The sequence below is a fragment of the Polyergus mexicanus genome, unplaced genomic scaffold (assembly GCF_030449975.1).
Source record: "Polyergus mexicanus isolate NDT 795.1 unplaced genomic scaffold, iyPolMexi1.0 SCAF_4, whole genome shotgun sequence".
NCBI classification, from domain to species: Eukaryota; Metazoa; Arthropoda; class Insecta; order Hymenoptera; family Formicidae; genus Polyergus; species Polyergus mexicanus.
In genome coordinates, this window is record NW_027223324.1 from 3,799,589 (window position 1) to 3,826,077 (window position 26,489).

At 38.3% G+C, this 26,489-nt stretch overlaps 1 protein-coding gene across 3 annotated transcripts; it reads right to left on the bottom strand.

Annotated features, from left to right (window-relative positions):
• Positions 1-23,985, bottom strand: LOC138932849 (uncharacterized). Of its 3 annotated transcripts, XM_070295058.1 has the most exons (18): positions 22,806-23,985; positions 19,885-20,321; positions 17,497-17,813; positions 16,015-16,412; positions 15,019-15,360; positions 14,789-14,936; positions 14,041-14,449; positions 13,768-13,863; positions 11,919-12,294; positions 11,386-11,598; positions 10,573-11,136; positions 9,659-9,961; positions 8,136-8,430; positions 7,570-7,842; positions 3,165-3,586; positions 2,695-2,880; positions 2,161-2,507; positions 1-1,984 (listed from the first exon to the last, which is right to left on the bottom strand). In XM_070295058.1, the coding sequence occupies exons 1-18, from the start codon at positions 22,983-22,985 to the stop codon at positions 1,933-1,935; spliced, it is 5,358 nt and encodes a 1,785-aa protein (XP_070151159.1). In that variant the 5' UTR covers positions 22,986-23,985; the 3' UTR covers positions 1-1,932. The 3 variants fall into 3 exon arrangements, with proteins under 3 accessions (XP_070151159.1, XP_070151160.1, XP_070151161.1); XM_070295059.1 differs by lacking the exon at positions 13,768-13,863; XM_070295060.1 differs by lacking the exons at positions 7,570-7,842; positions 8,136-8,430; positions 9,659-9,961; ... (9 more) ...; positions 19,885-20,321; positions 22,806-23,985 and adding an exon at positions 5,556-6,427.
• Between the last annotated feature and the right edge of the window lie 2,504 nt (positions 23,986-26,489).

Here is a 26,489-nt window from a genome sequence, read left to right on the forward strand (position 1 = left end):
TAAGTTTAATAATTTTATCTACTATTATATATACATATAGATAATCTGAAAAAGAAATTTAAAAAAATGAAAAGATCTTTTAAAAATGTTTCTCTATCTCTGAATCATCGGTACATATTTTAACGACTTGCTTGGATCATTCGTGACTCGATTTTTCTTTTAAAAGAATCGTGAATCTTCCACACTTTTGAATTTTTGCAATATGAAATAAAATCGGTATTAAAAATTTTGCTGTCTAAATTTCTGTATAAAAATTTTTTTTTCAAGTGAAGTTAGAAGAAATTCAAAAGTAAAAGTTTCTCTTTAAAAATATGTATACATGTGTATATATGTATCATTACAAGGTATATTGAAAAATGGATCCATTGTATGTTTGTTGTCAAAAATTCGGTTTTAACTATCTGTAAAATATGTATCGGTAATTCCGCAACACTCTGTATGCACCGGTAGGAGCGGACAGGATCTGAACCTGATGTGCCAGTGTAGGCTTATCTTCTCGTTAAAATGTATATACGCTGGTCTTCCCTCGCGCTTCCTCCCTTTCGCGCGACTTTCTGACAGCGATGCGCAACATGTTCGATTTTTATTTCCATCGCACGTGGATAAATGTACGAATTCGCACGCAATAATATCTCTAGACACACCCGCGCACGCGTTTATTTCGTTTATCTCCAATTTTCATTAGATTGAATCTTTCCTCTCCTCCCGCGGAGTGTTCTCTCTTTTTTTTTTCTTTTCGATTGTTGACAAGTATTGGCGTTGTTGGCAAAAATAACGATACATATTGCAATTAATGGCAATTCCATAACATGCACGTGTATAGCGCGTACGCATAACTATCGCTACGCATGCACGTACGCGTGTCGCGGCTCGCGAAGCATACTCTACTTTTCCCTACCGAGTCACGTTGTTATGTAATTATTAAACGTTCGAGATTCGCGTTTTGTTTCGTTTTTAAAAAGTTTTTTTTTATATTCACTCCTCTCAGCTATAGAATTCTTTTTATGTGCGTATAAAATTTCAGCGACGAACACAATCTTGAAGGGTCTTTGTTTTCGCAGACGTATCAGAGAGGACCCCGTCGCGAATGGGTCTCGTTATTATAAAACTCTCGAGAGATTTGATTTTTTATAGTATCCGTAATTTCTTTTTTCCTTTCTTTACAACTACGCGTTTTGACCCAAATTCAGCGAGGCGCTATATTCAACGACGAGATGTATGATGTGGACAGGATACGGGATTAAATGGAAGAGCTTGACGCGTAGCAGCGATGAGTTCTAAAAAAAAAAAAAAAAAAAATCTATAATCCTGAAAATCGAGAGCGAATATAACTTTTTCGACGAGCTTGGATCTTGATGGTGCAGAGCCGTGCAAATGCGTTTGTTTACGTTTACTCGGGACGAAGAAAATGCAATCACTCTCTCCAGCTATACTTTTCTATCTCTGTAGCATCGAAAACCAAACTCGCTCCGCAGGATTATAGTCATCGATTTTAGTCTCTGGTCTTAATGGAATTGCATTACTGCTGATAAACAATTCCGATGACAAAAGCAACGACGACAGCGATGAGACTGATCGCGCAGAAAATGGAACACAGGTTGCCGAGTTGTTTTTCAGCGTTGACTTTTATTCGAACAACTTCACGTAAACGTCACTGTTAATCAGCAGTTACAACGATGATCGTGATACGATGAAATTCAATAATGTCGTTGAAATGAAAATCTTGGCGAAACATCCAAGCCATGTGTATGCGTGTATGTGTGTATTTGTGTACATATGTATATACGCAATGATCGTCGAGGGAAACAGCGGCGATCCTCGCAGCCGATTCGCAACATGTTAGGAACCGGAAACGAATACGGACGAGGATTTCCTTGGACGATGCTCGCTGCTGCGACTCGTTGGATTCGTCGTGGGGCGGATTGTTTCGCATCAACCTATCTTTATCCATCGATCAATCGAATACTCGAGGGCAGCCAACCATCTGAAATAACAGCGAGAGATTATTCATAATAATAATAAAAAAAAAAAAAGGGAAAGAAATAATATTACAAAATTTACATAGATTATATATAAACACAACTCAATTCTATGCACAAAAGAAAGATACTTTAACCGATCATTCTTTTTAACAAGAGAACATAATTTTTTCATATTCACCGTTTCTTATCCATTTCCGATTCCGTGGCGAAGATGTAACTTCTCTGCGTGGGATCCGGTGGCTGCAGCTCGAAAGCGTGCTTCCGGCCACCGGAGCTGGGCGCGCTGCCGTGTACCCTGAAACCGTGCAGACACGCCACGCCGAACGCTTTCTCGGCGTTGGCGTCATCGTAGAAATACAAGGCGGCGTCCTTCAACACGCAATATCGTCTGGACCAGCCGGTGGGCGAGGACGTTTTTCGCGCGTGTTCCTGCTGTTTGCTCAGATATCCGAAACAGTCCGGCCTCGCGATAGCGCACGCGGCCATCTCTCTCATTCTTAGCGAGGAGTCCAGCCAAGTGTCAATCTTAGGGGAATTTTAGAATCGTAATATTTCATATAATATAAATCATCAGAATTTCGATCGAAGAAACAGAGTCTATGAAAAAAATCGACTTGACATATATAAAAAAAATTTTCAAATAAATTCATTTACGCTCATATATTATATATTCTAAATTTGTCTAGAGTAATTCATTTTATTGTATACGTACCTGATTGTTCCTCTCGACTGCTTCGCGTATAACTATGGTCCATCGAGCTGCCGCCTCTTCGGTATCGGCTGCAAGTCGTAACGTCGGTGCGCCTTGTTTCTTTATCGCGAAACTGTGCGCTCTTAATTCGGGCGTCTGTTCCACGTCGTACTTGAGGAGCATCACCGCCCCCACCGGTTGCGAATCCTACGTGTTGCGATAAGTATATGTATTTCAAGTAGCTCAAATCGCAAAAACAGTTGTGAATTTTTATTTCAAATTTTCCAAGTCACATTATAATTTCTCTCTAATATTTCTTTTTTATTTTTAAATCTAAAAAATATATACATTTAAAACATACATTTGAAAAATTTTCTTTTTATATAATAAAAAAGAAATATATTTTTTTTTTATGAAGAAGGAGAGAGAGAGAGACACGCACAGATTCTTTTTTCTTATAAATGTTATTATTGTAGCCAGACGTAACTCACCGAGTCAGTCTTGTAGCAATATAGACAGTTGTCGCGACGAAGAGCGAACCATCTGCGAACCCACTTCTCCGTGCTGGACGACGTGGACTTCCTCCACAAATATCCCGAGCAGAGCGGCGCCTCGTCGACGCCCTCCTTCGCTCCCGTGCGCGTGATACGCGGCGCCAGCACGTTGCAGGTCCTCGCCACTTCGAGCTCCAGGACGTCTGTGCCGGAGTGCGCGAGCCTCACGACCTCCGAGTGTGTGGCGTCCATGACGCTTCTGCCGTTCACCGACATGATGATGTCGCCGACCTCGAGGCCGGAACTCTCCGCCGGCGTATCCGGCTCGATCGCGGAAACCACTACGGGTTTCGAGCCGTGAATACGGAATCCGAACTCGCCGCCAGCCTCGCGTTTCACGATCACCCTCTTGTCGCTCTCTATACGCGGACATATTATCAGATAACTTTACAAATGATTTTTTTTAGACATTTTGACAGTGTATGTTAATTATTGGACGAATTGATCTTCAAAAATTGTAAAAGATTATAAGCTTTTTTTTTTTTTTTTTTTTTTTTTTTTTTTTTTTTTTTTTTTTTAAGACTACTACTTTAAATACATATTTAAATATATATTTATTTATGCGAAATAATTAAAAATATTTTATATTAAATATAAATAATTGAAAAAAATATTTTTTAAAATTATTCATAAATATATTATTATACACATATTATTATAATTAATATAATTAATTAATATATTATTTATAAATATATGCCTATAATAAAAATATTTTCACGATTGAAGCAAAAGGTATCTAATGCGCTTTATAATTCTCCCTTACGAGCGTTTAATATGCAAATCCGTCCCGCTGCATGGATTATATTTAGACGAGAAGCATTTGTGTTATACGCGAGCAAAAAGAGAATCGTATATGCGAGGTGGTAAATTGTTAAGCCTCGCGCGTTTTACGGCCAGGCAACGTGCGGTATCGAGCGACCACCATACGAGAATAGTTGCGGCACCGATTATGTGCCACAACGATTGCGAGCACAAGCACGGTCGCTCTAGATCGTTCGAGGCGGAAGAAGAAGAAGAAGAAGAAGAAGAAGAAGAAGAAGAAGAAGAGGAGGAGGAAGAGAAAAAATGGATCGACGATGGCGCGCTCGCGACGTTTCACACGCAAAAAAGGTTTGCGGCCTGCGTTTGCGCTACAAACGTAATCGAGCATATTTCGAGCCCAGACCTTTCCCTTCGTTAAGCGACAGAGGTGACATACTCTCCGTCACCGTCATCGGCCACTTTTATTTTTGCGCCACTGACGACTCGACCGTTTTAATCCTCGCTTTGATCATGAACGTGAAAGACGCTGGAAAAAGAGCGCGACGTATATCGTGTACGCCAAGTTCATCGTATACAGTATTATAAGCACATTATTGGTTCTGTGAATATACATAGATAGTGTGTGTGTGTGTGTGTGTGTGTGTGTGTGTGTATGTAGTACATCCTGTATAATCCAGGTTCACCGTCACGTGTGTCAGATCCGTGGGTTCCCTGATCCATTTAAACACGATAAAAAAAAAGGCATCGCAGTATCAATAATGTCATAAATATCAATAACGTCACGTTTCATTAATGAGATATATGTTGATCCTCTTATAATATATTCCGCTGCAATTACGTGAGATGATATACGTGGAGATACGCGAGTTTGATGACGGCAGGTGTATATTCTCGTTAAGATATTCAGACTACATCTTAACGATTCTTGGCCAACATTCGATTGTCTCGTCAAGTGTGTGTGTGTGTGTGTGTGTATACACCTTCCAATATTTTCTTGTCAAGATATAGACTCGTATCTTCGCTACGGTTATTTATGTCGTCGTTAATTTGGCGCCGTGCAATGTTTCATGAATAGAAATCAAACCATGAATACAGAATAACATTATCCCCATAACTTCTATAAGCGATAAGAGTGTCTCTAGAGCGAGCCTCGCGATATTGCAATTAAGGATCGCGAGATCACGAAATCAACTTTCAAAATGATACAAAGAAAGTACAATATATATCTCTCGTAAAATATATCTCTACACATATAAATATATGAAAAAAAGCATATCGCTTTTTATATAAAAACATTTCTTAGAATAAACAAAATATTTTATAGATTATAATTAATTAATATTTTAAATAGCATATATAAGAATAATCTAATTAATCTTAATATAATTTGTGCGAGATTTCAATTTCAAAAATATAAAGCCATTAGCTTCTATCGATATTAATATCGTTCGTTATAATCATTGTATTGATGCAATCGTCACATTTTTACTTCTTTCTCGGAAACATTTTGATTTCAGTCAACGAAAGTAAAAATATTGACTTGGGATCCGTTCTTCTGGTTACCTGCCGTTGATGCGCCAAATTTCGCCAGAGCTTGACTCTCCCTGCACCAGACCCTGAGCATGCATTTGAGCAGCTCCTCCAGAGCTTGCTTCAACGTCACGTCTCTGTCCACTTTCATCGCGCACTCGGAACTCGCGGAATTACACACCATCGTCGGTAGTTGGGGGGAAAAAAAAACAAAAAAAAAAGGAAAATTCGAGGAAAGAAATTTGTTACTCTGCCAGTTTCTTCTCTTCGGTATCGCGCGCCGGTATATCGGAGAATCAAACCCTCGGTCGAGGAGGATCGACTCGTTTTCGCGCGGCCAAAACGATGGATCGACGAAGACGTCGCTCGAGGTCCGCGTGGAATGCGACGCGGCGCCCTGACCCACTGACTGGGCTGGCCAAAAGCTCCTTCGAGTCCATGCACCGACCCGCCGTCGCGGATCCTCTCATTCCCGGTGCCCTCCCGATCGTGTGCTCCTCTTTTCGTCGCGCTTTACTCGCGCGGATATCGCCCCGACACTCGGCTCTTCTTACTACGCTTTCGTACGCAGTCGGACTTGACGTCGGTCTCTGCCTCTTGGATGGATTATATTTAGACCGAGTATTACGCGGTGCTTATTTAAAGAATTGGAAAGAAACATCCTCTCTCTCTCTCTCTCTCTCTCCCTCTCTCTCTTTACCCGCATTTTTTCCCGCTTACATGGTGACCTGATTCCCATTTTTCTCTCTTTCCTGTCCTCTAAATCCTTTTCTCTCTCTCTCTCTCTCTCTCTCTCTCTTTGTAATTTAGATTTCTTGAATATTTGCAGGCAGTTTGCCGTTAGCGATTATAGCTTTTTTATTGACGTCTGTAATCATCATTCTCACTCTTATTATAGAATGAAATCAACATGTTTCTCGTAAATTTTAGCAGATAAATCCCTAATAATAAAGAATATATCTATTGTGTAAAATTATGTGCACATATCGCGTTATTTTTACTTATTAACACAACAGCAATATATCGAATTAACGCATAAATGTGTTAAATATTTAACAGAAAAATTTTAACCGGCATATTTTTTAACGAAAAAAAAAAAAAAAAATAAAATTTTCCAAATGTGTATAAAACATTGCTATAATCTTTATTTTCGTAAAGATATTTTACTCAAGCATGTTATTCCGTATGTAATCTCCGAAATTTCTCCGTCAAAAATCTATACCAGAAATAAATCGTATTAATTTTAACACTCTAACTTTTTGATCTATTTATCTATGTATCTTTTCGCGCTGTTTCGCAGCATTCCAGACAATCTCTTTTATCGCCGCATCTTCTCTTTCATTTCTCTTTCTCACTTTATCTCGCCCTCGTTTTGTTCGCGAACTCAACTCTCCCCCTTGTCGGCAGATCCAACGCGGGAATGTCTTCGCGAGACGATTTAAGAACATTCTTCGGCGATGCGCAAATCGTCATTAAAGCGGCTCGTTTGTGCCGCATCGGACGTTTATGCCGGATGATTTTATAACGTGGAAATGAAATTTTGGAATGTGGTTTAGTCTTTTACATAAACATGAGCATTTATAGAACAGCTGCATTGATGCTGAAACTATGATCAACGATAATGCTATTGGGCGCTAATGGACTTGCATTTATAAGATTAAAATCGGAAAGCAGTTTATAGGATTTTAAGCTACAAGTAGAATTTTAACTTTTTTTTTTTTTTTTTTTTTTAATTATAACCTTTTAACGCACGGATAATATCTTTATATCTTGTATTATCTATTATTTCCCGTAAATATTTCCAAAAGTAAAGATTTTACCTTTGTGTGTGCGAATTCTTTTTTAGTTTCTCTCTCTGCTCAAAGTAAATTTTGTGTTTTTGTATATTTCAAGTAATAAAATCATAAAATTGGAGAAAAAAGAAACGTATAAAGATCATGAAGGTTTCATATAATGATCAAATTTTGCGTCAAATTTTAAAACGGCTAAATTTTTTTATAAGATATACCGATTGTGTGTCAAATAAAAATAACGCTGCTTGACTCACCAAAACACTTTGTTTGTATCCTCTTGTACATCTCAACGCTGCTCTTTCGATGCACCATTCTATGCGTGGCCGCTTGATATCTCTTTTTAAAATTTTTCTCGCTCTCCGTAGATTCTTGAGAATCCCGTCTCTCTTTATGGACACTGTCCGTGATGTCGTCGTCACCGTCTCTGCTGTCGGGCCTTTTCCACACGTGACTCTCTTCGAGATCCCCGATATAAATCCATTCGCTGCTCGTGTACGGTTCCACGTAAGTATCTTCATCTTCTCGTCCTGTCAGCAAAAGACAACAAATGTCAAGTTTTAACATTTCAATTTAATCTTTATATATTTATATCCTTGCCAAAGATGGATCAAAATATGTTCTGAAACGTACATTTTTAATGCACATTTTATTAATCAAATTTAACAATAATAAGTTCGCGCACCAATACCCGCATCTTGCCTCTTATCTGCCAATTTTCCCACTTAATTGTTTGTAGTATGAGCCTATTGCTGTTATTATTATAATTTAATACGATTATACATGTATTCATTATTTATATATTTGCATAAATAAAATTTACCCGTGAGAATCTCCATACTGACATCGGTACTTCGAGCTTGCAGCCTTCTTCTACCAGTGTCGTCGATCGAACCTCTGCTCCCTGATCGAGGGGTGGCTCTCTCCTCCGATTTGGCTCGTACGTCCGATCTACCGGCACTGCCACGACGATGTCTACGATCTCCTCGATCCTCCGATCTGTATCTCTTGTCAAACTTCTTGTACAACCGATGCCCTGTAACGTGCTTGGAAGATGTTCGATGTCCTTCCGGAGAGTCCGCGAAACCTGCCGGTGGTCGAACGATCTCTTCCGACACCTCGGGATGAAGCAACAGGAGGGCATACACGATAGAGAAAGAAGGCAGACAGATGGACAGATCGAAATAGATCGAAAGAAGAATTTACTACTCTTTGCATTCCTATTACATATCGTGTTATTCGTTCAATAGAAAAATCAATACGACTACTGTGCAATTACAGCTCTCAACAATATCTGCATCTTTTTTTATATTTTCGATTATCTCAATTCTTGAGATAGTTATATTATTTGTTCAGTTGGATTAAACTCGAAACGGAAGAAAAATAGTATATTATGTATGAATTGATGTTTTTTCAATTACGGCCAAACATTTTTTTTCTACTGTTTGAAGGAATTATATATAGGTGAGTTTTAAAAATATTGTATTATTATAGTTTCAACATATTATTTTTTTTTTTTTTAAATGCATATAAAGATTGTCAGAAAAGATATATTTGATAAATAACGAAATTTAATTTTCGCTCAAGAATGTAAATCTATATACTGTCTATATACTTATTCATACGATGTTGATTTATTAATTTATTATTAAGCAAGAGCGAGTCGCTTGTCTAATTGATGCTAGTGAAAAGCAAACTACAAGAAGTGAATGCTATTTTTAAAACGAAAGGGGACGAAGACGACTATTTAGAGGATTAATTCTACGACTCTTTCTAAATAGCAAAACCTTAAGAAAATCATAATAAGATAATAATAATAATAATAATAATTCTTTGACTACATTAATTTTTAGAAAGTTGCAGTTTGAGTTTAGAAACAGGTATAATTCGCAATCTTTGACTCGCAAGAAAGTCTAATTTAAAGCTACAATAAAGCTGCAGAAAAATTAAAGATGCATTCTATGCCTGTTCTTCTACTTTTTAAACAAAATAAATTACTTGAAAAATCTTTCGTAAAATAACGAATGAGATCGTAAATGGATATAATAGAAACGTCATTATACCCTATAATTAACCCTTTACACTCAAATTTCTCTCTCAAAGCCATCAGCTAAATCTCTATACATATAGTATTAATCTTATAACGCATTATCAATGTTGCTCAATGTTGCTCGATCAAGAGCGTAATTATAAATTGTGTGAAAAAAATGACTTTCTTTCTTTCTTTTTTTTTTTTTTTAAAGCGGATTCGCTAGTAAGAAACGGCAAAGGGATTATGCCGAGAGCAAAGGGTTAATGCGTGCGGGGGAGAACGAACGAAAGATGCATCGATAAGTAATATATCACCTCTCTGCCGCAATGATGACAATGCGCGGCGTCCAAAGCTGCGACGGCCGAGATGCAGGGCTGATCGGCGCTCTCGCTGTAAAAGACGCTGTCACTGCCGGGGCTGACGGACCTTAACGATTCCGCGGACAGTGCCTTCAATCTCGCCTCCGGATTCTGCGCCTCGACGACGATCGCCCGATGACCGTTATGCCCCGGACTTCGCTGATAACGGCCGGGACTCAGACGGCTCGCGCAAACTATATCGTCCGCGAGGCGGGATTTTCTTCGCGGCAAGCTGCCCGTTAACGCCGCGTTTTTATCCTGTAACGTGATTTCGCATTGGCGATAGATAAATAAAATTTAGACCAGTAATTAATAATTTATTAAAGAATTATGGCAGTCTAGCAAGTGGAAAAATAAGATATTTTTTAACATCGTGTAATATTTTTAATACATTCAGACAAATAAACTTATACTTTTTTTTTAATTGAAAATATACATTTTTATCGCTACAATTAAATTTATTAAATTTTAAATTTAATTTAATTGTTGAAAATAAAGTGTTAAATTAAATTATTTAACAAATTTATTAAAAATCGCCTAAAAATATCTTATTGGTCCAATTATTTAAAAATTTTACAAAATCTTAAAAAGATATCCTATTTTTTATTCGCTCGACTGGTTAGAACCCTTTAATGAAATAATGAAATGTCAGAGGGATACGTTTTTGTCATTATTCGATTTATCTTTTTAGAAAATCTTTGATTCATTGTACAAGTGAGTAAAATCAAATAAAGAGATATAAATGAATTGTAAAATATACAGCATAAATACACACAGTAAACTTCTTTCTCTCTCTCTCTCTCTCTCTCTCTCTCTCTCTCTCTCTCTCTTTTTCTTTTTCTCGATAATAAAACGAACGTGATATTTACCTCATTGCTACGTCTTCTGGTCGAGAGGTAACCGCTGGTCTTTCTCCTCGGGCTTTCCCTGGTCCGACGATGCCTTCCACCTTCCACACCGTCCCGATGCATATGATGATGATGATGGTGATGCATGTGATAATGATGACTACAGCTGGAATCGTCAGATGTCGGCGCGTGAGGACCGTCCTCGACTTGTTCGACCCTCCATTCCTCCTTCTGTGGACTTTTGCTGAGCGCCTGTTGTTGCTGCTGCTGTTGCTGCTGCTGCTGCTGCTGCTGTTGCAGCTGCGCCGACTGCTGCATCGCGTCTCGTTTTCTGTTATTTCGATGGGGACTTCGTGCCGACGTCGGCTTGCTTCGCGATCGGTGACGGTGACTCGGCGTCGGGCTGACCTCAACGTTCTCCGGATACGCCGGCTCCGCGCCGTGCTCCAGCTCGACGTTGCTCGATGCAGTCCCGAGGAAGTCCAGGCTAAAGGTCTTCTTTTTCCGACGACGCTCCTCCTCGCTCCACATGCGGATGTCAGGCGGCGACTCGGCGTAACCTCCGGATGACGATCGATGACCCTCCTATCGACGCGAAACGATATATAAATTCTTTCTCATTAATACAGAAACTTTTCTTTTTAAATAATCTTTTAATATGCCTATTCGATCGCGTAAATATCTCGAAAGAAATAATTTATCGCAATTTTTATTTTTCTCATTTACGTTCTCTCTTCTTTCATTTCGATCTACGACATTATTTGACATTTGAACTTTTTGTAAATTTGAAAGGAGATAGTTGTAACTCTTCGATATGATCTCGCGTATACTTACATCTCGATCTAATTCAGTCTCTGAGGTATGCCCGCTGGGTGAAGCAACCTGCTCGAGATCATTATTCGGATCCGTCATCGCGTCCTTTAGATCGTAGCTACCCGAGCTGCTGCTGCTGCTCGACCTCAACGAGGGGGGAGGTAGTTCTAATCCGAATGCGATTTCCGCTTCCTCTAAAATCGGCGGCGGACTACACGGCTCTTCGACAACGGCCTGTATGACGAAATGTATCAAAAAGATTTTTTTTTACAAATACGATAAGATCCTGCCGTGCGATTAATTTTAAACTAATTTTGATTTGCGAGCAATAAATAGGTTTGAGAAAATTAGGATTAACAATATAAAATAAAGATTACAAGATATTAAATAGATCGTCTGTGCAATTTCTAAGAGAAAATTAAATTTTCTAAGGAAATGGAAAAAAAATCGCAAGTGATGACGATAATTTGACATTTGATATATGACACACATATCCTTAATATCCGGAATAACGGATCCGGAAATTGTTCGAAGAATGACGGATCCAAGCTTACCTCGCTTCTCGCCAGGCTGTAGATCGAGCTGGCGCTTTCAAAGGAGCTGCCTTCCGCGGCAGTCGCGGTGGTCGAAGCCGGCGCCGACGCCGCCGATGCCGCGGCGCTGGACGTCTGCGGCGGTCTTGACCAGGAGCTGGTCGTGGCGCTTGTGCCAGTGGTGGTCCCGGTTTCCGTAGAAGTATTGGCAGTGACATAATCCTCGGATGTCTCGGAAAGATCGGTGTTGGTGCGGCCGCCCGAATCAGTCCTCGCCAGGCTTAAACCGAACTCGCTCGACGACTGCGACTGGGGCTGAGACAACGGCGGACCTGGACTGGCGCGACGCAATCCGCTTCTCGGCCGGCCGTTATTTGCAGAAATAGACGATTCGATACTGCAGAAAGAACGTAGAGGCCTTAATATAAAGATCCTATAGAGGAAGGCCCAGAGAGAGAGAAAAGCGAAACTTCAACTTTTATATATATATAAGGGGAGAAATGTTATATATACATTAATATTGATAACTCATTACTGAGGAACAAATTATGTGTATTAATAATGATATTACTTAGAGAAGGAAACGAGAGGATTGATCTCTCTTCGTTACTAAAAGGTCCTTTTAATGATATCGAGTGTATACAATATTAGGGAGATTTTTATGGGATGAGATTATAACTATACAATATGTTTTTTCAAATGCGAAATAATAAAAGATTGGCAAATGGGGATAGGCACATATACAACGTGGGTATATATCTACGTAAAATGTTACAAGCAATGTTTCTCCCGAAAACTATTAGATATAGCGGATAAGTTTGCTCTTTGGAATTTTAAGGTTTGTTGTTGTTCTTTATGAAACAAGCAGAGTATCTCGCTCCCAAGTTTTCTATCCGGGATAGAAGAGAAAGAGAGAGAGAGAGAGAGAGCGAGAGAGAGAGAGGCAAGTTTCTGCTCATTTTTATTTAACAATAAGTAGAATCATATTTCTTGCATATTTTTTTATAAAACTATTAATGTCAGATTATAAAAAAAGCAAATACGAGATACTTTGTAATTCTATTTTTTTATCCTGACATAAAATATCCCGTAGAATATTTCAACAGAGAAGAGAGAGAGAGAGAGAGAGAGAGAGAGAGAGAGAGAGAGAGATATATGGTTTCATCTTAATATTTATATACATGGAAGGATGTGAAAAAAATATCGATTTCTGATACATCTCGAAATGAGTTGCGGTGATTAAGAACCGCTTTGATAAAAGGCCAATTAACTTAATTGGCAATTAATCTATCAAATAATATGTAGTATATCTCATCAATATTATTTTATTAATATAGATGGAGAATTATATTAAGTTTTTATTGACTAATATATGAAGAATAATATAAATTACATTATTAATAAAATGCTATAATGGCAAAAAACAATTTAATCCACATAAATTTGTAAAAAAAAAAAAAAAAAAAATCTTCCAATCAAAAATTAAAAAATATGCATAGTTTTTTTTTGTTTTTAGGGCTTCGAGTATTACTTAATTGTTGGAATTTAGTTTTGTGAAACGTATCAGGAATTTTAAATTTCTTTAGGGTAAAGTCGCTTCTATCTATGAAATTATTTATTTAACTCTATCAATTATATCGACTTTTTAGCATGGGATGATTGTAAAAACGAAGGCAGATATGGATGTAAGCGTATTATTTCCAGTCTATTTATAGATTTTCGATATAATTGACAGAATGTTGGTTGTTTTTTCGCCAAGACATCTAGAGATAAGACGAGAAGTGTTGCAAAAATGATTTATCAAAAGTTACTAAAAATTTGGGGTACTACTATTGTATAAGATCGAATACAAAATACGTTATAGTCTTACACATCGTAGGCATAAAAATGTGCTGTTGTAGATACATCATTGTAGTAAATTTGTTGAAATTGTACCGGTAACAGATCTTGTATTCTGTAATGGCGTCTGCAAAAAGTGTCTTCTATAAATAAAGCAATATACAAGACGGAGCGCCGATACGAAAAATCTCATTTAATATCTTTCAAACGAAATTCTCGACATATTCCTTCGCACACATCGTGTGACTTTGATGCTGTTAACCGTAAGAGACTCTCCGAAAACAGATCAACTTGATGTTACTACCTTGGTATGAGAGGTTGCACCGGAGTGGCCGGTTCCAGGCGTATTCGTGGACTCGGCGGACAAGGCTCCGCTTCGTCTTCGACATCGAGAGCCTCGGTGTCCATCGAAGAGCGTTGCTGATGTTGCAATAACAGAAGATGCCTCCTTCTCGAGGACGGCGTTAATAGAGCTAACGAGTCGGCTTGGAGAACCGTCGCCTGCGACTCATTCCATATCCCGTCGCTGTGGTCCCTGGTGACGTCGTTGGTCAGCGAATCGCTCGACGCGAACGGCGAGGCAGCCTGGCCGATGATGCCAGTACCGGTGATGCTGGCTCCAGTATTGAAGATAGCCGGACAGATCGCCGCGTGCAATAAGGCGCAGCTCGGCAACGAATCGTCCTTCGTAGTCTGCGAGATCCTACGTGGCGCTGAAAAGATTATATTATCGATGTTCACTGAATATTCATTCGTTACATTGCAGTGAGAACGATCTCGTAGTATTAAGATTATTATTAAGAGATACATTGTAATTTGTCTGATATTTCTTTCAAACACTCATTGTCAGATCTGAAAATTCAGACGAAAATGTATCTGAATTCTTAGAAAATTTTTTACGATGTAAATTTTATTTTTATCTGATATTTAGTCTAAAAGTGAAATTTAAAGACCATTTCAATAATTTCACTGATAGTTGTATTTTATATACATAAGCTCGCTAACAATAATGGAAACTAATAAAATGAAGGATATTGTGTTACGTGACGCACTTGCTGCTGCTGCGGTTGGCGATGTGGGTGAAGTAGGAAGTGATCTAGGAAGCATAAAGTCGTCTGACGATAGACCTTGCACGCCGTCCTCGAGGGATACGCTTCTCTTTCGAAAGAGACCCCGACGTATCAGATTTTCGTGGAATTCCTGGAAAAAAATGCTCTTTCGTGATCCATTCTTTCTTTTTATTTTAACAAAAAATAGTCTGTGGTGTCTTTTCTATTTTTACCTCTTCATGATGATCCTCTTGGGGCGAAAGGCTTCGCAACAAGGACAGATCCTCGGGCGTCGAGGAAAATTGGACGGGCGTTCTGACAGCTCTGCCCCAAGAATCTTGCTGATTCCTCCTGCAGGTGTGAGGATAACTCGGCTCGCTACTCTCGCCGATCAGCTCGCGTCTCTCGATACGGATCTCGCCGTCGGAGAAGGTCTTCTGGAGGGGTAGGAATCTACGGGTAGGCTCAGAGATTCGGCTAAGGAGCGCCCGCGCATCCGGCGACACCGGTGCCGGTTTGAAATTTATAAAGATCTCTTGATCGTCGATATCGAGGGACTTACGGTGCTCCCGAGACTGAAACGAACACAGAATTACGGATCGATCATGTCTCCCACTCATCTACATGTCGTAGGAACTTTTAATCGATAGCCAATGTTTTTTTTTTCTGCTGTCCGCGGATAAACATAGATAGATAATCATTTAGATGAAGTAATTGCTTTATTTTATCTTTATTTAAAATATCAAAGCATTTATTATGTTCATCTTTATTTTAAGTAAAAAAAGTTATCTTTTGCAAATTATTTAAGATAATGTTTAATATACATTGATATAAGCATATAGAATTTTAAAATATCTCCTCTTATATCATCTTTTAGTTGTGAACAGTAAATATATGTATTACGTAGAAATTGTTTGTCTAATAATATATTTAAGAAACTCTTTATTTTTAAAAACTAAAAACTTGAATATATTATTTCGACGTCCTAATTTCTTTTTCTAACTATTTTAAAATTATCACGATAAAGCAGGTTATAAATTAAACCTAAATAAATGATAAAGAAGACTATCTCTATCTTATCTAAAATACATTTACATATATCTTATCTCATCTTCCTCTAGATGATTTAGAAAGTTATCTAAGCGAAAAACGCTTTCGACGGCGAAAACGCGTAAGATGACAATCGACTTTGTTGCCGTAAAATGTGAAAAAAGTGTTGGAATACTCACAATCCCGATGGGAACAATATCTCCATTCGGCAAGGATTCTTCAATAACGACAGTAGCGTTGGAGGGCAGCGGCGGTGGCGTCGTCGAAACGAGAAAGGGCGACCTCGGTGGTTCCTCGCTTTGTGTCCTGTGGAGTGGTTCGTGCTCGGTCTCCTCTTTCGTCGGCGCGCCTACCTGGCTGCCGCCGAGCGGCGTCCCCAATTGTCCGGCTTCCGAGTAGCTCTTGGTCAATTTTCTCCCGTTGAAAATACCGTTTGTCTGAGCACCCTGCGAAACCATTTTGACACGATGGATGGTTCTGGGGCTCAGGGTCACCGGGAGCACGCGACCGCGAAACATCGCCGGAATCTCGGTTTGCGTCGCCTGGGTCTTCATAGCTCCGCGTTTAGGTGGTTTCTCTGGAACAACATATCGGGAAATTTGTATTTTCTTGTTAAAAAATTTTTGCGTGTTAATTGAACTCGAATGTTAAATTATTCAAACAATTGAAAAAAGAAGTGTGGAAATAACACAATGCGCGCACATATTTTTAATTTTATACAATAGATACGTTTGATATATTATTAGTGTGACAGGATTTATCTGTTAAAATTTACAGAAAAACATGTTGATCTTATTCTATAATAGGAGTGAGAGTACAGGATCATCGATAACTTTTTCTCTAAATTAATTTTGTCGTTCAAAATATGTCGATTTTATAGAAAATTTATTTCCAAGTACAATAACTTTTGCATCAACTTTTACGTTGAATTATTAACATAATATTATTGTTATCATTTAACATATCTATATTATGTTAAATTAACACAAAAAATTGTGGGGATCGTTTGGAACACGATATTTGTTAAATTTAACACAAATTTCGACCAAATTATCTTACGAATTGATGTTTCCGAAAAAAATGTACTATTTTTCAAAATATCGATTTACAAGAATACAAAGATTCTGTATAAATGTCCCCTTCAAATTAATCTCGTGATGTAAAATTAAACTCTTCGAGGAGTAGAGAAAAGGATTGTTAAAATATAGAATTCAGCGATAGTTGAGCATTTTATTTTTCGACAAATCAATGTATAATTTTATACAAATTTATTTCATCGTCTCACGTCATCTTTCGATGTATTTATATTTTATTTCACGTCTTTTCTCCCGGATCGTAGTTTCCGAATGTTAATGTAGCTTATAAAGAATTTTGCCGACCACGGATAAATACAATACAACCCCCAACTACTCACTCGGCTTAATCTGTGATATTTGGCTTGGGATCAAAACAGTTTTCGTACAGGGTCACTGCGCGCGCGACACGAAATATCTCGCATTAAATTCCAATAAAATTAATCCAAGCGTTTTATAGATTGTTGTATTTATATTTTGTATGTTTACGTATGTATACGTGTAGAGAATTTATGCACGTGTGCGGCGAGAAACTTTGCGATCGTATCACACGATACGATATTGCAAGAAATGGCATACGAGACTTACCAAGTACGAGGACACGTGGCTCAATGCCAGGATAAGGATGCGCTAAGGGCAAGGACGAAGGCGGTATAGTATTCTGCATTGTCGGCTGCGAGTCTATGAGACGTTCCGGATTATGTGGCCTCGGTGGGCTTCTGTTTCTCGGGACTTCGAACGACGTGAGCGTGTGCGATCTCGCGAAGCTCACGTGCTTCGTCTTCGGAGCTTGCGGTCCATGCATTGTCATCGTGGAAGCGGGGGGAGAGGGTATTATCGGCGGTAACACCGGCCGCGGACCTTCCAACCTCATAGATTCTTCATCTTCCGGCATCCAAGTGTATCTTTGCAAGAGAGAAGCACATATTTTCCTAAATTACATCATATAAACATTAAACATTGTCTTATGATTGATTTGATGTATCAATTAATATTAATAAAATTGGAGACAATTATTTTCGAAAGTGTAACTCGATATAAAAAAAAAAAAAAAAAAAAATTTGTGTTATTAATTTAAACCGTTAAAAAATATGATTATTTAAATTACCTTTATTAAAATTATCCACTTTATGTAATTCATGTATAACTGTACTATTCAGGATTATTTTAATCAATTAAATTAAATTTATTGATTATATTCTATAGTCAATAATATAAAAATAAAGCGGATTAAATAGAAGATATATTGTCAAAAGATAATGGTCTATATACATAGACACCGTTGCAAATATAACTCGATTACGCGTGTTATGGATACTATCGCAGGAAACAGAATGACATTATGTCATTCCATCGAGAAATAGACGACTCTCAAACGCGCATGTACCATATATCGTACACGTATCAATTGCCAGAATATTTTTGATGTTATTGTGTAATCCGTAAAATTAATTTTTATCGCAAAACAATCGTGGGAAATGAACGAATAAGCTAATAAAGAAGATGGTAAATTTAAAATAACATCGCTGGCGCAGGCAAAGGCGCTGTATTTATACCGTCATATTAAAATGTATTTTATTGCCTCTTCTGATTTTCTTCTATATAATATATTCTGCCCACACACACGACGATTTTGCGCGCAACTATAATTTTTTAATTGACCGCTTTCCGTTGACCTTAAAAAGCTGATAAAGGGGTGCTCGTGCTAATCAGAAATAAACCCTACCCCTTAGATGCACATGCTATACACTGGGGATACTACGGAAGGCTTTCACACGTAACAGTCGATGGAACATTGTGCGCTATATAAATATCGTTTTTATATAAGGTCTATCTAAAACCATAGGATGCGCTCTCTTTCTCTCTCTCTCTCTCTCTCTTAATGTAAGTACAAAGGTAGATTTCCGAAATTGTTATGACCTATATATAAAAATTGCTACAGGTTTCTTGTGAAAAAATTCCTGGTTTTTTAAAATAGAAAGTCAAATGCACAACGTATTTCTTTAATTGCTTTTATATATTTCCAAATTTTTTATTGGTAATTAGAAAACGGAAAAACGATGTGATCGCGTATGAAAGTCTTCGCTCTTAAATTCCAATTTCATTGCCATTCCGTTTGCACGCTCGCCGTTACGACGCGACACGCCTTTCCATCAATTACGTTACCAAAGTCCTTTACCGATAAATCGATCACTAAATACATATACATTCTAAAGGCGTCCCGCCGGAGTAATTTGCCCCAAATATTCGAGGAACTTGGCTCCTCCACATAACCAAGGAGCCACATATTGCTCTTCGCACGTGTCGATGTATATGTGTAAGCGTACTGTGCTCATCAGTAGTTGATTGCCATTTTTAAGAAAACGGTCAAATTACGTCTTACAAAAATATTGAAAACGTAATTGTCAATTCGCGTACACGTGAGAAAGATACTTGAACATTGGAGAACTGTATGGTATATAGATACAAACATTGCGCAATATATATCTGTAAAATCGACAGCTAGCTTTTCGATTCTTAAGAGCTTAAATCTCGCGACTCGTTGCGATTACTTTCGAGTCGAGATCGATCCTATATTTACACTAAATATAAAATTCTTTTTCAATTAAATAAATACATTCTATATTAATTTTGATTTTTTTGACTTAAATAAATATATACTCTGTTTTCAAAAATGTTTTGTTATATTGGATAAATTATTATTTGAATATAATAGAAATTATAATTTTTAAAATAAATTATTTAAAATTTTAATATAAAAAAATATTTATTTAAAGGTAAAATGTTATTTATTAAAATAAAGAAAATCTATTATCTATTATATATTGTATATATATATATATATATATTACTAATTCAAATATATTTGCTGCTCAATCGAAATAACGAATTTCTTTGCAAATATTTAAATAATAAATTTTTTAAATAAAAAAAAAATTTTTTTTGGATTTATTATATATTTACTGTTCGATGTACCTTTTCGGATCGGGCACGGTGCAGAACGATCTCGGCCTTCGCCTGAAGTAGGAACTCTCAATCCAGTCCGCCTCGTCCTCAAGATCGTAGCGTGACAGGCCGCGGGAGTAGGTCGGATAAGGCTGGCGGTACATGATCTGAAGGGGCTTACGGGGATAGGGCGCGTCGCAGAGGTTCTCGTCGCTGGGCACGCTACGCACGCACGCCGAAAGGATGGAATTCCTGGTGGAGCTGCATGGCGACGGGCCTCTCGTCGACAGGCATCCGAAGAAACCGCCGCCGGACTTCTCGACGGCATCCAGCTGCCGGCTGTTGATGCAATATTGCTCCCTGATGTCCTCGCGCGAGTATAACGGCGTCGCGCGACGGTCCCACGAGTCCAGGTTGACCGGAGCCCCGTAACCACCGTGGAGATCCACTTGCGTGGAGACGTCCGCCTGTCGCAATCCCGATGAGATTACATAAATTTATATTCCAAGAAACGGAGCGGGAACTAGATTCCGTCCCATCCCATTGGGACTGACGCGTTCATTGATACGCGAAATGATTCATGAGATGTAAGAAATGGATAATCTTGCAACAGAGTATCGCGCAAGACTATTTGCCTATAATTTGTCAATAAACGATATTTTGACGATTGATGCTCTCCAGAAATCGAATAATCTCTCGTTTGAAAAAAAATTGAAGAGAAAAAGAAGAAGAAATCAGAGAAAAAAAATTGTACCTTTTTCGCGAATTAAAATTTTGCTTTTATTATGAGTCTCAATTTTCCCACGTTTATGGAATCTTCTCAAAGATCTCCATAGTTCAATTTATATAGAAATTGAGCTCCTACTTCATATACCTCAAATATGCAATAAACAAACAATTTCCAAGTTAGAAAGAGGTTTAAAAGAGGAGCTTTCGATAAGATTAAAGATTAAATAGTTTCAAAAAAATGATCTGTTTACTTAAAACATTAATATAAATATTAAATTGAAAATTGAGATCGAAAGTAGCAGAGGAATCTCGAGTACCGAACTCAAGTACCGCGATGAAAAACTAACATATGTGTGTATTCGAGATTGCAAAATTGGAGAAAAGAGAATTATTAAAAAAACTAGCCGTTGAGAAAACTTTTAAATAGAATAAAGTTACTACGCGATCGCTGTCTTTTACTCTATCCTTATAAAATATTTCTAAATTATTTTAATTAGAATTATATAATAAAACTTGTATCTTTACTTCTTTTCATTCATTGAAAAAATGCTAAGACTAAAAAAGGTTTACATTGTATGCAAACTATTAATCATTAATATTATTTTAATATTGGAAAAATCTCAGCTTTATATATATATATATATATATTTCTCATCGCGATATCGATATCAAATTTGCAGCAAATTGTCCGGAAAAATGCAGCACGAAGAATTCGAAGCGTTTCTTTCAAAATATCACTCGAGACTTATGGGTAATAAAATATAATAACTTCACTCTTTTACAAAAAGAAGAAAAGAAACAAAACTCCGCCGTGAGGAGTTATTGTTTTTTCCGCGGGATATTTAAAAATCGTATAGCTCTTTGATCGAGTACAATAAACTGCTTCATTCATCAAAGTTTCATCGCTATACGGGACTCATCATTGTGTCGAGCCGTCGTTATCGGAAATCGTAATAGACGCTGCATTAAACTTCTGTAATTTCCCGGACTTCATTACCGTTCTTGCATTATTCCTTGCTAAACATAGAGTTCCGCTATCTTCCACCCCGCGCCACGATGTTACCATTGTAGTCGTCTAATGATTATCGTATTATCAGTTTCCGGCAATGAGATTCGTTTAGATTGTTCACCCGTTGTCGAGCGGACAAGATCGACAACGAGGAGGGATACGGACGAGGAAAATGAACGTTCAGCACTCTCCGAGAGAGAGAGAGAGAGAGAGAGAATAGCATTTCTCTCTAGGAGACTGACCTACATTCGATCGTAGGAAACGGATTTTCAAGCGCGAGCAACGTCCTCGTTCTCAAAGGATGAGAGGATAATCGGAATAATATTCTTGACCCGAAAGGGATTGTCGCCATCTCGATATTTAAGATATATTAACGTATTTCTTTAATTAAAATCGTTGCTCGAGAGGAGTTTTGGTTTGAACACACATGCACGCGAATAAATATAAGAACGTTAAAGTTATACACAGGAATAAATAAAACAGAAGAGAGAAAGACAAGACTGCATGTATGAATAAAGATATTTTCTTTCGAAGTCTTCTCTTAAAAATCAGCCTATAAAAATAGATGGATATAAGTTAGAATAAATAATATTATCCGCGTTAATGAGATATGCTTTAACAACGTGATTAAATGAAATTTAATTATCGGTAATAAGATCCGATAGCGGGACGCGTAGAAATGTAGTTAATAAACTTTAATAGCTATAATTTTTTTAAATATGAACGTAATTGTAATATATGAAGAAGCAAATGTGCGTGTGTAAAGTGAGGTCTTTACATTACTTCATTTAACGAGATATGTGTAATAATACAATAGTATTAAAGTATTATCTCCTATAATATAACGCTACGCTTTTAAATCGGCATAATCAAGTTGTATTACAGAATTGTTACATGTTATATTATAAGGAATAAAATTCCAATCATCTTTACAGTATGATAATTTCATAAATCACACAAATTAAGTACAAATAAAATCGCGAGACGCAATATCTCTGTAAAATATTAATCGATCGATCCACATTAATCAGTCCATTTATTATATATTTCGTCTTTGTATAAAAAAAAAAAAAAAAACGCGAGAGAGAAACATTTCAAAATCCAACTGCATAACTCAACGATTCCAGCAATTAGACTTACGTCCCTTTTTCTCCTTCTTCCGACGTAAACGCGTCTATGATAAAAGAATTGGGAGTCTCGATCTACCATATACCTGGGGATGATAAACGGGCGTCGTTCTGTCGACGGCGTTGGCATCCCCTCGCATAGCGGGCGGCATACTCGCGGACGCCGTGGGCAGATTTCTCGGATTCATGGCGATCTCGGGACCGGGATGGATCCGCCTGATATCCGCCGGATCACCGGCAGGTCCCACGCTCGGTGCCCTCACCATCCTGGGCCGCACCCCGCGCACCACCACCGATCTACCGGCCTACCGCGAAAACGCTGCGAACACACGCGCACCAGCTGGCCTATCGATCTATCCCGCTTTATCCCTCTCGAGCGAGAGAAATGGTCTCCCGGCTCTCGGGGATGAAGACCGAGAGAGGGTGAACCGCGAGTGAGTGAGTCAGTGAGTCAGCCAGCCAGCCAGCCAGCCAGCCAGCCAGCCAGCCAGCCAACCTCGTAGACTATCTCGTCGGCGAGTCCCGCGGGACGTTCATGGTGTCGTTGCCATCCGATGGTGTCCTTCTCGCGCGGCACTCGCGACGCGAGACACGGAGATCCGTTCGTGATAATCTGTCGTCCTCGCGGACTCTTGGCGATTGATGCGACGACGGCGATGACGACCAACGTCTACCGCGACGCGATGTTGGCGGACGCGAACGCGACCGGAGCGACGCGTCTCGGTGATCCTCGCGAGGGATGACGAGCCCTCCTCTCGACGAGTAGTCGGGGAGAAGCGATCGAGGGAGAATGCGTGTAAGCGAGACGGATATAACGGGAATAGGGGTGGGTGGATACGAGAGAGACAGGGTGTAGAGGAAACGTCGGCGGGATAGAGGGGGATGAATGAAGGGAGTGGAAGCGTGGGAGAAATTGAGATGAGGGATTGAGGAGGAGCGAGAGGGAGCGGAAATCGTGTGGCGGATGTTGCGCGGGAAGGAAAAGAGAGATGACGATGACGATGATGATAATGATGACGATGATGATGATGATGATGATGATGACGATGATGATGATGACGACGAGATAGAAAGTAGTGGGAGTATTTGTAACGTTCTCGCTTTATAAGCGCGCTGAATCTTCCCCTCTCTGTCCGACGTATTAATACCGTGATATTTATCCGCGTTTTATAATATCCTATAGGGTGAGGAGAACACACGCGTCGCGAACATGCTTTCTCCCTCCATTATTTTCGAATCGCGCGGTGAACTCTGAACCGGATTAATTGGCGACGCGATCGCGATTATTTCTACTGAAAAATTCTAGGGCAAGATCTTGATTCTCTCCGGTTAAACGATATATCGCTTTGAGAGGGAAGAGGCATCTTATTTATTCTCTCTCTCTCTTCCTCTCCCATATTTATCTACCCGCATTTAACTCCCCCCAATAGTCTGAGACATCTGTAATCGCTTAAAAAAACGTTCCAATTCATTAAAATGTCCTAGCAATAAATATATACTCAGCTGGATCAGTCTATAATAAGATTGTCGCGCGATCAAAGATAAATCAGGAAATGAAGGCGAGAATTATTCCGCTGCGAGAGCACGTGCGCGTACACGGGACAATGGCATTAGCTGAGAGGGAAGATAAAAAAACACGTTAAACATACTGGTATAACTGGCACGTCGCGGCGCGTGAGAGAATAAGAGAGAAAGGAAAGGTGGGGGTTGGGGGAGGGGTGGGGGAGGGGAGCGAGGAGGAGGAGAAGGGCAGGGACTGGCGGCGTGCGGTAAGGATAGAGGAAACAAGATAAACGAGATGACACAGTTGCAATATTGAAAAGACAAGCCGGACGCGTGTTGGCACGTCGGAAAATGAAACAAATATGACGTCATATACGGGCGCCGTCTTTTAAGCTGCGACGCCCACGACGCTTCGTGCAAAATGTACATGCGCGCGGAAGTACGCCTACGAGAACGCGAAGAGAGACGGGGAGAGAGAGAGAAAAAAAAAAAAAAAGAGTCCGGCCACGTCAAGAACAGATGGAGCTCTCCTGCGTGACGTTTCGCCATCACCCTCTTTGTTGCGGGAACCGAACTACCCTGTAAAGTTTAAGCGATGCGCGCCAAGCTAAAATATTTTCGTTCAACATAGATTATTTTAATGAGATTGTTGAATTTTAGTCTCGTTATCTTTTCTTTCATCAAAATAATACTTTTGAAATTTTTTTCGTAAAGAGAGAGTATCTTTTTTTATCTCTCCACGACACGCGTATATATCTGAACATTATATTATTCTTAACATTTACTCATTCAATTAACAAATCTTACGTAAAGTTTATATATAATTTAATGGCACTGCGTTCTCGATTATATTGTAGTTTTATGACTGGGGAAAGTTTTTTTAAATTTTATTAAAATTTTTTATATATCATTAATTGTCATGTATATTATATAAAATCCATTTTTATATTTTATATTTTATTTACATTTATATCCATTTGATTACGTAAATGTTTTCAAAGTATCCTATACACGTAGTTCTTCAGCCGATGCAGAGAGGTCGCATGAATGACAAATGTGCAATCTCCCTCTGAATATAAAGTCGATGCAGATCCCCATAAATATCGACAAATTTCTATTATGACGGGATATTAGTAAATTTTTGAATTTAATGATTATATCTTACTTACTTATTAAAATAAAAGTTGATTTGCAAGAAGCGAATATTCCAATTTAAATTGTGCACAAATATTTATTACTCACAAACTGTATTTTGCCTAGATAAGTATAAAATTAGAAAAATGATTTGTCGATTGCATAAAAATATTAGCAAAAAAATATAATCATAAATTATTGACGTAGTTTATAATTGTGCAGTTGCGTGCAAAAGTGAAAAGAATATATTGTATATACTTTTTTGAGCTATTGTTATTACGAGATATATAAATATATTAATAAAACTTTTGATGATCACGAATGTCGAGAGAAAGAAGAGATTGATCGCAGATGATCGTATTACGCGATTATCAGTTTCAAAAAGATAGATTACGAATCTTTTTCAATAAGCAGAGCGTGTACGTATATCATTCTCTGAACCATCTAATCGACCGGTCATCTGGTCGATGACATCATTGCTTGTAATACCCGTCAGAAATCTTTCAGAAACGTAAATAATGTTACGATATTGTATTCTCTCGCGAGTCATATGAGCTATAAATCCAGTATTATTTGGAAAAATTCGTAAAACATTAAAATATTCGGTGTCTCGTTTTTCTATGTGAATTACGTATATTAGTAAAATAAACATAGCTCTACACGCATCCATATTTTAAACAGACTTAATATTCGGGAATATCTATATAATTGACGTTCATCGCGAAAAAATATATATCTCATCGATAGCTCCAAAAGTTCTGTCCAGTGGACAGAATCGCACGCTTGAAGATTAATACACAAAATTATAAAAATTTTTATTGATTTGATTGATGACAATTTTTTATATACAATTTTATTATCAAAATTATTATTAATTATATACGAATTATTACACGTTTTAATCGCGCAAAGAAATAGGGAAGATCATCGGGGGTTTTTCTTTTTTGGTTTTTTTGGTTTTTTTAACGGAATTTCAAGGAAGCAATAAACCGCCCGTCCATCGCGTGACTTTGCATTCTAACCGAACAAATGGAACCCCATTCGAATATGTGCGGCGTGCCACGCAAATAAACACGAGCGAATTTATAGAACGGGAAAGCCACGTACGTGCGGCACAGGTCCGTTCCTTTTTA

What these genes read in the sequence shown, in the direction of transcription:
- LOC138932849 (XM_070295058.1), bottom strand. Translation starts at nt 22,985, where the DNA reads ATGGTGAGGGCACCGAGCGTGGGACCTGCCGGTGATCCGGCGGATATC. An exon ending in ACAGCCTGGCGAGAAGCGAG is followed by an intron (nt 11,599 to 11,918) that starts GTAAGCTTGGAT and finishes TTCGTCATACAG; the next exon opens with GCCGTTGTCGAAGAGCCGTG. An exon ending in GTCATCATTGCGGCAGAGAG is followed by an intron (nt 8,431 to 9,658) that starts GTGATATATTAC and finishes CTTCATCCCGAG; the next exon opens with GTGTCGGAAGAGATCGTTCG.